General features: G+C 45.2%; 1 protein-coding gene across 12 annotated transcripts in view; it reads right to left on the reverse strand.

Annotated features, from left to right (window-relative positions):
• trrap (transformation/transcription domain-associated protein) overlaps positions 1-13,870 on the reverse strand; it is an 89,183-nt gene extending 75,313 nt beyond the window's left edge. For 10 of the 12 annotated variants that reach the window (XM_045710319.1, XM_045710318.1, XM_045710317.1 and 7 more), the window contains exons 1-20: positions 13,786-13,870; positions 12,672-12,850; positions 12,203-12,252; positions 11,950-12,060; positions 11,733-11,837; positions 10,744-10,827; positions 10,397-10,453; positions 10,134-10,259; positions 9,695-9,861; positions 9,414-9,510; positions 9,120-9,258; positions 8,936-9,014; positions 8,284-8,518; positions 7,758-8,106; positions 7,492-7,589; positions 3,406-3,600; positions 2,965-3,156; positions 2,552-2,717; positions 2,084-2,340; positions 1,728-1,928 (exon numbers count right to left, since the gene is read on the reverse strand). In XM_045710319.1, coding sequence (XP_045566275.1) covers positions 1,728-1,928; positions 2,084-2,340; positions 2,552-2,717; positions 2,965-3,156; positions 3,406-3,600; positions 7,492-7,589; positions 7,758-8,106; positions 8,284-8,518; positions 8,936-9,014; positions 9,120-9,258; positions 9,414-9,510; positions 9,695-9,861; positions 10,134-10,259; positions 10,397-10,453; positions 10,744-10,827; positions 11,733-11,837; positions 11,950-12,060; positions 12,203-12,252; positions 12,672-12,771 — 2,808 coding nt within the window. In that variant the 5' untranslated portion in view covers positions 12,772-12,850; positions 13,786-13,870. Of the gene's footprint in view, positions 1-1,727; positions 1,929-2,083; positions 2,341-2,551; positions 2,718-2,964; positions 3,157-3,405; positions 3,601-7,491; positions 7,590-7,757; positions 8,107-8,283; positions 8,519-8,935; positions 9,015-9,119; positions 9,259-9,413; positions 9,511-9,694; positions 9,862-10,133; positions 10,260-10,396; positions 10,454-10,743; positions 10,828-11,732; positions 11,838-11,949; positions 12,061-12,202; positions 12,253-12,671; positions 12,851-13,665; positions 13,687-13,785 lie in introns of those variants that run through there. The other 2 variants (XM_045710309.1, XM_045710308.1) reach the window with 2 other exon arrangements.
• Between the last annotated feature and the right edge of the window lie 1,440 nt (positions 13,871-15,310).

Here is a 15,310-nt window from a genome sequence, read left to right on the forward strand (position 1 = left end):
TTGAATACATAAAACGTATAATGTTTGGCTCTAAAGTAACTAAAATAAAAACGAATCATGAATTATGTTCAGTTGTAGTGTTGGTGTTGTCAAGCGTCTGAATCTGGCGGGTCAAATTGAGATTACCTTTAAAATGATGAAGTCAAATTCACGAGCAGCACTGCATATATTGGGCGTGTTTAAAAATGGTACGGCTAAAGTAACCGATTGTAGATGAAAATCGGGGAGCGAAGTCGGGTGAGGTGCATCTGCAACAGCCAAAAGTCAGACAGTAATCTGGTTTTCCAACAGCAAGGCTCAGATCAACATGGCAGTGTTGCCATTGTTTATAAAAGTTCTTTATAATGTCAAAAATAAAAACATGTATTCCCATATCACACACTCAAACCATAATGTGTGTTTACATTGTACAATCAATTAGTGAGAGACGGCCTTAAATATCATATTTATTTGTATATATCCATACACATAAATTAGTCACATTAGGGAGAATCTTTGAAGTTTATCTAACCGTAACTCGCACAGACAAGTAACAGGGTCACAAAATGCGACAAAATGGTTGCAGACTGGAGCCCTGTACCCTGTGTAGAATAACAACCTTGCTGCACTCAGGCAGTGTGTTTAACTCATGCCTGAGACCGGCACTATGCGTAACCTGTCATGGAGAGAAACTCTACACATGGTGCCGGGCCCGAGCCCAGCAGAAGCCATTTCAACTGCCAGATTATGATCTGACAAACCAATGCGGCCGGACACTTAGAGGGAGAAAATGAACTAATTAACGCCACTCAGAGAGAGGAGCGAGGGAGAAAGAACAAGAGAGAGGGAAGGTCTGTCTGGTGGAAGAGGAAGGAGAAGAGGAGAAGAGTGCATAATTGAATTCTACTGGCTTAGCCCTGTCAGCATATTAGGGCTACACTGCTACTGGCTGACATGCACTCATCCCATCTCAACAAAGTACATAGATATAAAGACAAAGACATTAGAAAGTGTTTTGAATAAAGAGAGACTCAGACGCTTTAAATAGACAGAGTGTCTCACTTCAAAAGGAGGAGGCAGGGGAGAGAGAGGGGACCGGAGGAGATAAAGAGGACATGGGTAAGTGGGAGAAGAGAGAGCAGGAAAAGAAGGGGATAGAGGGAGAAAATGAGTGAGAATGGAGGGCAATAGTAATGGTGTCTTTTTGAAGGCACCAACTCCGCCACAGCTCTTTGGTCAAAGCCTATGGGGAAATTAATTGTTTTTTTGTTTTTCGGTGGGGGGGATAAATGCCAAAAATAAGGTCTGTGGTAAACCTCACCTCGGACCTTATTTTCGGCATTTATCCCAAAACCCCATTCATTTCCCCCATAGAGATGGCAGAACGAACCAGAGAACTCATTTCCAGATTTTAAGACTTCAAGCTGGCGAGCTCTATAGAGGAAAAAACCCTTATTCTCGCTACTTCCACTGTTCTCTAACTACTTTCTCTTCTTTGTAATCACATTGAAATAGAAAAGGAGAAAGTGGTGGATAAGTGGAATTAACAGAGGGGTTTTGAAGTGGTCTCTTGCCTAGATTTAAAAAATGTTGCTCACTTGAGTTTTGCTTTGAGAACATACTACAATACCCTGCTACTGTGACTTAAAGCCCAACACAGCAGCCGAATACCTTAACCACTACCATGATCCAAAATGGCTACCATACCAAGCCCCATTCACACCCGTAATGGCCGACAAGTCACATACCTTCTCCATGGGCAGCTGTATAGAGGCCTTGCAGTCAGTGAACTCTGCCTTGATGCTGGGTCCCTGGACCTCAGTCACCACGTACTGCAGTCTCTGGGATTCCTTCAGCATCTTCCTGTTGCTGCCACCAAACTTCCCCAGTACCCGGTACGCCACATGGCTGATGGTCTCCGCTGGGTTACGCAGCGTCCGCCACAACGCCTAGAGGGGGGAAGAGGGGTCAAAGGTTAGGAAGTGAGAGCAGAGACTGGGATGTGTGTATAGATTGAATGTGGGGGGGAAGGGATGTGTGTGCGCACGCTTCTGTTGTGTTTGCTTGCTTGTATTTGTGCCTGCATCCGTGTGTACGTCCTTACCTGCATAAGCTCTGCTCTGACAGGCTGTATATGGTCGTAGAGGAAGTCTGGCTGCAGGTTGTCCACACAGAGCTCCAGGGTGCGGAGGCCCTGGCTGACCAGCGTCTGGGAGCCATTCAGAGCAGAGACCAGCGGGTCCATCAGCATGGGCAGGTAGGGCAGCAGGGAGCTCAGCCTCACAGGCACCGTCAGACACAGCTCCACAAACAGATCCTTCATGTGCTGCTTGTGGAGACCACTCTGGAGCATGTTGAGGCCTGGTGGAAGGAGAAGGGAAGGAGAGCAAAGGAGAAAGTGAGGAGAGAGGACTGGAGACATGCTGTAAAGCAAATTCCTGCTTGGCATCCACCATGTTTTTTTTACCCATCTATCCTGTCTTCAGATCAGTGCATATGAAATGACATGCTACAAACTTGAAAAACTACAAAACAATATTGGAATTTATTTTTTGTGTGTGGCGCAACCTACCCTGCAGCAGGTTGGGTAGTAGGGGCAGGAACTCCTGGTAAAGCAGGTCATGGCTGCCTCCACCAATGGAACGGAAGAGAGCCCTGAGAAGCAGGAAGTAGTTGTATGGTTCCTTAGCAGACTGGGCCAGTTCCATGGAGCTGTTCACGATCTTGTGGAGGTGGGGCTGGGGGAAGGAAGAGACTGATTTGTGTTTGACATAGATGATTTGTGTTTGACATCAATACATTTGGTTTTGAAAGTATGGTGAACATCACAATTTAGCCTTCAGACAAGACTAATGTTGGTTCCTCTGCATTTCAATTCAGTCAGGATAGTTCTCAACAACCATTGTCAATTTAGGACAGGGCTTCCAAGAGGAAGAGGCATCGAAACTATGCGACATGGTTTATGAAAATAAACGTCACTCTAACCTTGAGCATCTGCTCGTTCTCAGCAGCGAACAGCGAGACAGAGCCGAAGACCAGTTTGAATAGCTTGAGGTAGAGGTTGGACAGCTCTACGTTGGAGCCCATCTCAGGTAGTCTCTCCAGAAGGTACTCTACCAGGATGGTGGCAAACAGGACCGACGTAGACAGGTTAGCAAGGAACGAGTTAGCCACGATCTGGATAAAGGAGATGGGAGGGTTTACACATTAGTCCCCAAACAAAACCAAGCCTTTAAAAACATACACACACATTTAATTGAAAGTTATCTTTAGTCTAGGACTAGACTTAATCTGGGTCCGGGAAACCGTCCCGAAATGTTCCGTTAAACCCAGATCTGAAATTGCTCTTAGAGTCCTGAACAAAAGTAGCGCACTACATTGCGAACAAGGTGCCATTTAGGACACAACCCCAGAGAGCATGGTTACCTGCAGGGCGTAGTTCTTGGAGATCCTCTCCACCATGTAGGGAACTGTGGTCTGGAAGATCTCCTTGAAGGTGAGGGGGTTCATCATGGTGAAGACCCCAGCAAAGTGCTCCAGCACCTCCTTCTCCTCCTTCATACGCACCGTCTGACAGTTGGCCACTCTGATGTACGTCTGCTGGTTGTTGGCAATCTGTACCTAGCCAGGAGAGGGGGATGGGGCGCTGTTATATTATGGTTATTACGGTAACCCTGATCAATCTGTACCCTGTACCTAGCCAGGAGAGGGGGATGGGGTGCTGTTATATTATGGTTATTATGGCAACCCTGATCAATCTGTACCCTGTACCTAGCCAGGAGAGGGGGATGGGGCGCTGTTATATTACGGTTATTACAGCAACCCTGATCAATCTGTACCCTGTACCTAGCCAGGAGAGGGGGATGGGGCGCTGTTATATTACGGTTATTATAGCAACCCTGATCAATCTGTACCCTGTACCTAGCCAGGAGAGGGGGATGGGGCGCTGTTATATTATGGTTATTATAGCAACCCTGATCAATCTGTACCCTGTACCTAGCCAGGAGAGGGGGATGGGGTGCTGTTATATTATGGTTATTACGGTAACCCTGATCAATCTGTACCCTGTACCTAGCCAGGAGAGGGGGATGGGGTGCTGTTATATTATGGTTATTATGGCAACCCTGATCAATCTGTACCCCGTACCTAGCCAGGAGAGGGGGATGGGGTGCTGTTATATTATGGTTATTATAGCAACCCTGATCAATCTGTACCCTGTACCTAGCCAGGAGAGGGGGATGGGGCGCTGTTATATTATGGTTATTATAGCAACCCTGATCAATCTGTACCCTGTACCTAGCCAGGAGAGGGGGATGGGGTGCTGTTATATTACGGTTATTATAGCAACCCTGATCAATCTGTACCCTGTACCTAGCCAGGAGAGGGGGATGGGGTGCTGTTATATTATGGTTATTATAGCAACCCTGATCAATCTGTACCCTGTACCTAGCCAGGAGAGGGGGATGGGGCGCTGTTATATTACGGTTATTACGGCAACCCTGATCAATCTGTACCCTGTACCTAGCCAGGAGAGGGGGATGGGGTGCTGTTATATTATGGTTATTATGGTAACCCTGATCAATCTGTACCCTGTACCTAGCCAGGAGAGGGGGATGGGGTGCTGTTATATTATGGTTATTATGGTAACCCTGATCAATCTGTACCCTGTACCTAGCCAGGAGAGGGGGATGGGGCGCTGTTATATTACGGTTATTATAGCAACCCAGATCAATCTGTACCCTGTACCTAGCCAGGAGAGGGGGATGGGGTGCTGTTATATTATGGTTATTATGGCAACCCTGATCAATCTGTACCCTGTACCTAGCCAGGAGAGGGGGATGGGGCGCTGTTATATTATGGTTATTATGGTAACCCTGATCAATCTGTACCCTGTACCTAGCCAGGAGAGGGGGATGGGGTGCTGTTATATTATGGTTATTATACCAACCCTGATCAATCTGTACCCTGTACCTAGCCAGGAGAGGGGGATGGGGTGCTGTTATATTATGGTTATTATAGCAACCCTGATCAATCTGTACCCTGTACCTAGCCAGGAGAGGGGGATGGGGCGCTGTTATATTACGGTTATTATAGCAACCCTGATCAATCTGTACCCTGTACCTAGCCAGGAGAGGGGGATGGGGTGCTGTTATATTATGGTTATTATGGCAACCCTGATCAATCTGTACCCTGTACCTAGCCAGGAGAGGGGGATGGGGTGCTGTTATATTATGGTTATTATGGCAACCCTGATCAATCTGTACCCTGTACCTAGCCAGGAGAGGGGGATGGGGCGCTGTTATATTATGGTTATTATGGCAACCCTGATCAATCTGTACCCTGTACCTAGCCAGGAGAGGGGGATGGGGTGCTGTTATATTATGGTTATTATGGTAACCCTGATCAATCTGTACCCTGTACCTAGCCAGGAGAGGGGGATGGGGCGCTGTTATATTATGGTTATTATGGTAACCCTGATCAATCTGTACCCTGTACCTAGCCAGGAGAGGGGGATGGGGCGCTGTTATATTACGGTTATTATAGCAACCCTGATCAATCTGTACCCTGTACCTAGCCAGGAGAGGGGGATGGGGCGCTGTTATATTACGGTTATTATAGCAACCCTGATCAATCTGTACCCTGTACCTAGCCAGGAGAGGGGGATGGGGCGCTGTTATATTATGGTTATTACGGTAACCCTGATCAATCTGTACCCTGTACCTAGCCAGGAGAGGGGGATGGGGCGCTGTTATATTATGGTTATTACGGTAACCCTGATCAATCTGTACCCTGTACCTAGCCAGGAGAGGGGGATGGGGCGCTGTTATATTATGGTTATTATAGCAACCCTGATCAATCTGTACCCTGTACCTAGCCAGGAGAGGGGGATGGGGTGCTGTTATATTATGGTTATTATGGTAACCCTGATCAATCTGTACCCTGTACCTAGCCAGGAGAGGGGGATGGGGTGCTGTTATATTATGGTTATTATGGTAACCCTGATCAATCTGTACCCTGTACCTAGCCAGGAGAGGGGGATGGGGCGCTGTTATATTATGGTTATTATGGTAACCCTGATCAATCTGTACCCTGTACCTAGCCAGGAGAGGGGGATGGGGTGCTGTTATATTATGGTTATTATGGCAACCCTGATCAATCTGTACCCCGTACCTAGCCAGGAGAGGGGGATGGGGTGCTGTTATATTATGGTTATTACGGTAACCCTGATCAATCTGTACCCTGTACCTAGCCAGGAGAGGGGGATGGGGTGCTGTTATATTATGGTTATTATGGTAACCCTGATCAATCTGTACCCTGTACCTAGCCAGGAGAGGGGGATGGGGCGCTGTTATATTACGGTTATTATAGCAACCCTGATCAATCTGTACCCTGTACCTAGCCAGGAGAGGGGGATGGGGCGCTGTTATATTATGGTTATTATAGCAACCCTGATCAATCTGTACCCTGTACCTAGCCAGGAGAGGGGGATGGGGCGCTGTTATATTATGGTTATTACACCAACCCTGATCAATCTGTACCCTGTACCTAGCCAGGAGAGGGGGATGGGGCGCTGTTATATTATGGTTATTATAGCAACCCTGATCAATCTGTACCCTGTACCTAGCCAGGAGAGGGGGATGGGGTGCTGTTATATTATGGTTATTATGGCAACCCTGATCAATCTGTACCCCGTACCTAGCCAGGAGAGGGGGATGGGGCGCTGTTATATTATGGTTATTATGGTAACCCTGATCAATCTGTACCCTGTACCTAGCCAGGAGAGGGGGATGGGGTGCTGTTATATTATGGTTATTATGGCAACCCTGATCAATCTGTACCCTGTACCTAGCCAGGAGAGGGGGATGGGGTGCTGTTATATTATGGTTATTATAGCAACCCTGATCAATCTGTACCCTGTACCTAGCCAGGAGAGGGGGATGGGGCGCTGTTATATTACGGTTATTATAGCAACCCTGATCAATCTGTACCCTGTACCTAGCCAGGAGAGGGGGATGGGGTGCTGTTATATTATGGTTATTATGGTAACCCTGATCAATCTGTACCCTGTACCTAGCCAGGAGAGGGGGATGGGGTGCTGTTATATTATGGTTATTATGGCAACCCTGATCAATCTGTACCCTGTACCTAGCCAGGAGAGGGGGATGGGGCGCTGTTATATTATGGTTATTACACCAACGCTGATCAATATGTATGGCTCGTTACACCCTGGACTTGATAGTGGTACGACCTGGAGTTTCTACATTGTATGGCCCTGGTAATACCATGGGCAATGTACCTAGCCAGGAGGGGGAAGAGAGCTGGTATACACATGTACAGTATATAGTGGTATGACCCAGCGTTTTCTATCTGGTTATATCCTGATCAATCTGTAGCTAGCTCAGAGGGCAGTGGAGCTCTCTTATACACAGTGCAATGTATATATGTATAATGTATGGCTATATAATCATAACTCCATAAGACAAAGCCCTACTGGTACACTGGCAGTCATACCTGGTAGATGTCCAAGGCCTGCATGGCGTATTTCACCAGCTTGATGTAGATCTGAGTCTCCTTGGGCTGAAGCTGCTTGTTAGGAATGAACTGGGCCTCTGCAACACACAAAAGGAGTGGTAAGCAATCAGTGAGGTTAGTTTATCCTGAGTTATCTTCATGAAATTATGGAAATCGATGGGGGAAAAAGGGTCAGTGTTGACATCGTAACTCAAGTGTCCATTTCTCCTCTGCGTGTATTAAGGGCCATTTTTCTGGCTCCTCACCTCCAGGAGCCTTGCAGGAAGTGATTCCCCAGGTGATGGTCTTCACCCCACAGACCAGCGTCTTCACCAGGCTGCGACAGTCCGACACCTGGAATGTCTGCTTGTCCTCCTTCTCTCCCAGCCGGTCGAAGGGGGTGGCGGGGGCAGGAGGGGCGGGGGTGACGGGGTTAGGGGGCGCAAGGGGAGGCAGGGCAGGGAGGACAGGGGTGGCTGGGAGGGCAGGAGTTGTGGGGACCCCGGGTAGCGCCCCCTGAGGTTCGACCACACCCATCTCTGACTGGGGCTTGCACTTCTTGAAGATGGTGGCGAGCTGATAGCGAGCGATGGTGTGGAACTTCAGCACAAACACCTTGAGGAAGAAGGAGATTGAAGATGTATTGAAGTCAATGTCTCGTTAATCATAAAAAGGAACAATCTTACCTGGGAAACCTAGAGATAGTATAAAAAGCGCACAGTTGATTTGTGATTGGGCACAACATTGCCCCTTTCCTTATAATTGAGTCGTTTCCCATCTCGCTTTACTTACTTCCAGCATTCTCATCAGTATGTCCCGCCCGTTGCCGTTCTCCTGTTCACTCTTGGAGCGGATGCAGTCGACCAGGTTAAGCAGCAGTTTGCAGGACATGGTCTGGATGCTGCTGGGGAGAGACTCGTCATCTATGTTCTTGGCAAACAGCTGCACGGCCAGAGACAGGTCTGTGAGAGGCAGGTTCTGACGCACGTGGTGCACCAGGTCTGCCAGCGTGCTGTAGGCCAGGGGTCTGGGGAGGGAGTTGCAAAAGTTCACCACTATCAAAACGGGAAGGTTACATTTTACATGACATTGTCTGGAGGGGAGAAAGGGAGTCCGATCACCAACTACCATGTAGGCCAGTGGTCTGGAGTGACAGGAGAGAGGGGAAGGGAGAGGTCAGAAGAGTTCACTATCAAATGGAAAGTTTTTACAGTTTACGTAACATCTGTCATTTAGCAGACATTAAAGGCTCTTATCCAGAGTGACTTATAATCAGTGCATGGAGGAAGGTGACTGAGCTTTAAAGAGCATTAGAAGACACCTTTATTATACTCCACCATCGACAGATCTGCCAGGTCTGATAGCTGCGGCTTGTTTCACATGGAGACTAATGAAAGATGAAGGCTGGTGTTTGATGAGGGGTTTAGGGTGAGGATGGTCTTACCTCAGTGTCTCCCGGGCTGTGTAGCCAGACCCGATCAGTATGGACTCATCAAAAAGTTTGTCCATGCAAGGGATGAACTCTGCAACACAGAATGAAAATAAAGTGTCAGAATGAGTCTGAGTGAATGAGTTTGCATTTGTATGTGCATGCTTGTGTGCGCGCTCGTGCGTGCGTCAATGCGTACGGCTGCGCAGGTCTGTGGTGAGGATGTGTTTGGCAGCGATGAGCAGTTCCTTGCGTAGATGGGCTGTCTCAGAGGGACAGTTGGTCAGCAGCTGCAGCATGCCCTTTACCATCTGCTGGGAGTACTTCCCTACCAGGTCCTGGTCAGAGGGACACACAAACACAATATAGCTTAGAAAGTTCCATGAAAACGGGCATTAAGTACTCTGTGTGCCAGGTAAATACAATACAGAAAAGGAAATGAGAAATTGAACACAGGCACAGGAACTGAAGAGCACAACATGGGTATACGTACCTGGTAAATGCGGATGATGTAGGCCAGGAAGGACAAGGTCTTGATCTGAGCAGCGATAAAGTCAGCATAGAGCTCCTTGTTATACAGCTTGTGTTGCCTGAAAGTTACATGTTAGGGTTTACAATAACTCCTTATATACAAAGCAAACAATTCCACTGTACCCTTAATAATGATTTATGCTTTAATACCATTTCATGGTCTTGTTTAGCAAAAAGAACAATTATGATTGTCTACAGGACGGAATCAAGACAGACTCAATCGCGCACACACAGGCTTCTTACCTGGCCTGAGGAGAAACCTGCAGCATGATAGTGTTCATGATGAGGGGGACAAACTCAGACACCACGTTATGGATGTTCAGTTTATACAGCTGGTACATGAGCACCACTATGATAGGCAGCTCAGCCAGCACCTTCAGGGACAGGGACCCCCGTGGGATGATGGTATGCTGGAGTAACAAATAAACAGGAGAAGACAGTCAGGCAAGGGCAATGCCAGCCTATATTCAGGATCGGTACAACAGTATGGAACATTCAGATTGAATCATGTCTGTTCTACACAGTATATTTCTATGATGAATCACATGAGATCTGTGCCTTACATTTCTACCTGGAAAACGAGCCCTGGTCTGAGATGCTTTGCCAGTGCTTCTACACCACCAAGTGGTAACAAGAGGAGTTCCAGACAGTTGATAGAAGTATCCAGGACAGGTCTACTCACTGTGCGTGTTTCACTGTCCTCCCTCTCGGGGGCGGTCTTCACCAACACCGAGGTGATCATGCCTACCATCTCAGGAGAAGGCACAGTGTTCTCAGCTATCACCTGGGGATTCTCAAAGTACCGAGCCTAAGAGAGAGCAGGGACAAGAACAGAGAGAAAAGACAAGAGGGAAGGAGAATGCAAAAGTGAGAACATGATTCCTACATCCTCAGAGACCAAATATTTCCCTGCTCAATAATCCACCTGCTTTTCTGTTGTCTTACCACTACTTTAGGCAGCTCCTTATAGATCTGCTTCACAAAGTCCAGAAAGTGATGAATCTGAATAAAGGATTACAGCAGACAGTTAATACCTTGATCAGAGGAGCACAGTTCAGCATCCAGATATGGACTCCATCGCAATTAATCTTTGCTTGATTGCTCACATCTTCTTTCCTCGCTTTATTCTCAAAACACATTGGAGAAGAAGGTCTGATCCAATACAGTTAAGGAGGCAAGGAGATGCGAAGAATCACGGAAAGAGGAATTGAGATAGAGTCATGGCAAGACACTGTAGGCAGGTTTTCTGTTCATCAACACAAAGTGAGATTGGAGAATATTAAGGTTCTCACCTCTTGAGAGATCTGTGGACGGAACTGTTTGTGTAGTTCAATGATGATACGCAGGCATATCAGCACGTTCTCCTCGCTCTCAATCTGAAAGCAAACAACGAGCGATGCAATGCAAAGAAAACACTGAGTCAATCAGTTCAGGTTAGGGACCGATAACTATCTGGACTAAATACACCGAGTGCACAAAACATTAAGATCACCTTCCATGACAGGCTCACCAGGTGAAAGCTATGATCTCTTACTGATATCACTTTCTAAATCCACTTCAAGCAGTGTAGATAAAGGGGAGGAGGAAGGTTTAAGAAGGATTTTTAAACCTTGAAACATGGATTGTGTATGTGTGCCATTCAGAGGGTGAATGGCCAAGACAAAAGATTTAAGTGACTTTGAACGGGGTATGGTGTACAAGCCAGGCGCACTGGTTTGAGTGTGGCAAGAACTGAAACGCTGCTGGGTTTTTCACATGCAACAGTTTCCCGTATGTGTCAAGAATGGTCCACCACCCAAAGAACATCCAGCCAACCTGATACAACCGTGGGAAGCACTGGCGTCAACGTGGGCCAGCATCCCTGTGGAATGCTTTCGACATTTTATAGAGTCCATGCCCTGACGAATTGAGGTTGTTCTGAGGGCAAAAGGGGGTGCAACTCGATATTAGGAAGGTGTTGCTAATGTTTTGTCCACTCAGTACATGTGTGGACAATACCTTTCTGAAACTATTGGTTCCTATGGAACATTCCACCACCACACAGCTCCCGTCTCTCAGCAAACAGGCGTTCTCAGATCTTATCAGTTTTACTTTCAGCGCCCAGAGTGTTTTAAGGTACATTTATCAGACACACTCGCACTCACTCAGTCAGTCACTCACCATCACAAATACACTGTACCTTACTCTGAACTAAAGCATATCGATCTCATCACATCGCCTCTGCTGAAAAGACGATATGCAACATAAATCATGTCTGTCATAGACGCGAGTGACAACTTACCTCCAGGAAGCGAAACATGACAGACAGAATGTTCTTGGTGTGAGGTCTCAGGTGTTCATTAGTTGGGATCCGGTGGATGATCTCCAGCACCAGCTTCCTCAGTTGCTGTTTTAAAGTAATACAAGGTGAATCTGATTATTTTGCATTCAATGCCATCATGTTTAAATTTATCTGTCCTTAAGCAAATAAATATTACAATTATTTAATGTCCTCCTACCTGTGTGGGCTTCTCCTGCAGGAACTGCACCTCTCCGTCCTGGAGGAAGGTAAGGAAGCGAGGGATGATGTGTTCCAGGAAGGTGGAGTACTGTGGTGATGATGTCACATTCTGAAAAAGACGTCACCACTAACATAAGACCAGTTTTCATTATGTAGACAAGATAAGTGAACAGTGTTGTGACTTACAGCTGTAGTAGAAACACAGACATAATGGGTATACCCATTCTAGTTATTCTACGGTATAAACTTACCTCAAAGTTCTCGCTGACCTCCTGCATCATCTTCAACTTTGTTTCATCAGCTGAGTGTTGGAGGATACAGTAACAACATTAAAACAGTTCATATGACACAATGAGTCCTCATATACTTCTCATCTCTTAGCAGACAGGGACACTCAGATCTTATCAGTTTTACTTACAGCGCCCAGATTGTTTTAAGGTACTTTATCAGACACACTCGCACTCACTCAGTCACTCACAAACACACTGTACCTTACTCTGGACTAAAGAATATCGCTCTCATCACATTGCCCCTGCTGTAGAGATTATACCTAAACCATAGATTACTGAATAACTATGCCACAACTCACCAATAGCACCTACAGTTACAGTATACATCAAATCACGCAAATAATTATGTTTGAGAACAGGAGAATTCTCAGGCTCATGCTGACTCTCGGACTATGGCACACTCAATTATCATAGTTTCTCATTCACTTACGGGTGTTGTTGTCCGTGAGGGCTGCCACGAACTGCAGGTACTTCTTCATGAGAGTGGTCTGGTCCACCACCGTTGGGCTGGGGGTCGGCACGAAGGCCATGGTTCCCGCCGGGAGAGACAGGGTTACGATGGGGTAGAGCAGACAAGAGTCTGCCTATCTCACAGAGAATAAATGTGCGCTGCGTGTGAGAAAATGGAAGAAATCAGTGACAATACGATATTTGATTTGCATGAGTAACTAACATACAAAACAAGTCAAGTGAACGTGTCAACAATTAACAGGCAAACTCTCTATAGTATGACAGCAAGGAACCGCGCAGTCTTTGTATATTCATAAAATTACAAATGTATTCTCCGTATGACCATTTCCAGTACTATGGTCAGTGAGCAAATGCGTACGGCTGAATTTAACGTAACGAAATGTCTACTATTCCACCACAGCGATCTAGGATTCAACTAGCTAGCATAACATACTGGGTCGGCAGGTAGCCTAGTGGTTAGACTAGTTACCGGAAAGTTGCTAGATCGAATCCCTGAGCTGACAAGGTAAAAAAAAATCTGCTGTTCTGCCCCTGAACAAGGCAGTTAACTCACTGTTCCTAGGCCATCATTGTAAATAAGAATTTGTTCTTAACTAACTTACCTAGTTAAATAAAAATAAAATACTAGCAACGTGCCTCTCGTTCAAGTCAGGCGCACAAAGATGACATAATCTATAGCATCCTAGCATGCAAGTGGTAGAATAAAATAAATAGATAAACAGTAAGATATGGATATTTCGAACACGGACAATCCTCACATAATTACTGCTATAAACTACACACATTAAATCAAACTTAGAAAGTGACCATATTAGATGGTTTAGTCAAAGACAAACTCTGTGGTTTAGTAACCAGGCTAGCTAGCTTGCTTCCCAAAGAGAAAGAAACCACTCGCGCTAACCCCTCACATCCCCGTTTAGCTAGTATGGCGACAAAATAAATATATGTTTTACTTTTTGAGGACGCATTCGCTAGTTAACGACTTCATCATCCGAAAATGAGCATGCAAAGCAAAATATACATTATATTTTAAGGAAAGTAATTGAAAAAGAAAGCATCCCATTTAAACTTACCAACTAGCACAGACAGGAAATAGTACCTCTGTGACTTCCGGTCTCCGAGAGCCAGTCTAATATATGTACACTTTTGCACTTTACTAGGATAATAATTATATTCCCATATGCTATTCTTTGAAACATATTTTTTATATATGCATAAATAATACCGTAATGTGATATCTATTCAGGTTCCTACAACAATCCTCATCAATATAGTACTTGGCGGAATGATATTCAGGAACGGCTTGATGTTGTAAGACCATCGTTTTCGATGGTCTTTTTCTGCTCTACGGATTGTTACTAGGCAAACAATTATGCGGTAAACTGCGCAACGCATGCAGTGGAGCGCGCCAATGTAGCGTAAAGTTCTGGTGGTCTGCCCACTTGGGTCTGTTGCTGGCTGTGTGTTTAGGTTGCATAGAATTATAAAATATAAATATAGACAATGTATGCATGTGTCATATATGTTTTTAAGTATGTAGCTATGTCTTTCTTTTTTTAAGCCAGCATTGGCCATTAGCCCCTATAAAGATCATTTTACAAGAAGTCAGTTTGTGATTATAGGCCTACGGTGAATAATGTCCCCTGTAGTAATATATCCAATATAGCAAACACAGTTCAGTCCTATAGTCCTTGCTTAGATGTTGAAACAAATCCTTTGCCACAAGATGGGAATAGACAATCTCTGTTTGAGAAAATATTTAGGGCCTACAGTACAGAAATGTGATCCTCTGTAGCTCATTTGATAGAACATCGCACTTGCAATGGCAGGATAGTGGATTGGCTTCATGGGACCACCCATATGTAAAAATGTATGCACTCATGACTTTGGATAAATTGGTCTGTTAAATGGCATATATTATTGGTATAAATGGAACGGTATACATCAAACGTATGGATACCATGTTTGACTCCGTTCCAATATTCCATTCTACCCATTAAAATGAGCCCATCCGCCTATAGCTCCTCCTACCAGCCTCCACTGTTAGAAATTATAGTACATTTTCAAAATTACAAATAATAAAAAATATGTATATACAGTACCAGTCAAAAGTTTGGACACACCTACACATTCAAGGGTTTTTCTTTATTTTACAATTTCTACATTGTATAATAATAGTGAAGAGATCAAAACTATGAAATAACACATATGGAATCATGTAGTAAGCAAAAAGGTGTTAAACAAATCCAAATATATTTTATATTCAAGATTCTTCAAAGTAGCCACCCTTTGCCTCAATGATAGCTTTGCACACTCGTGGCATTCTCTCAACCAGCTTCATGAGGTAGTCACCTGGAATGCATTTCAATTAACAGGTGTGCCTTGTTAAAAGTTAATTTGTGGAATTTCTTTCCTTCTTAAAGCGTTTGAGCCAATCAGTTGTGTTGTGACAAGGTACGGGTGGTATACAGAAGATAGCCCTATTTGGTAAAAGACCAAGTCCATATTATGTCAAGAACATCTCAAATAAGCAAAGAGAAACGACAGTCCATCATTACTTTAAGAATTGAAGGTCAGTCAATACAGAATATTCCAAGA

This window comes from Salmo salar, chromosome ssa28 (genome assembly GCF_905237065.1).
Source record: "Salmo salar chromosome ssa28, Ssal_v3.1, whole genome shotgun sequence".
NCBI lineage: Eukaryota > Metazoa > Chordata > Actinopteri > Salmoniformes > Salmonidae > Salmo > Salmo salar.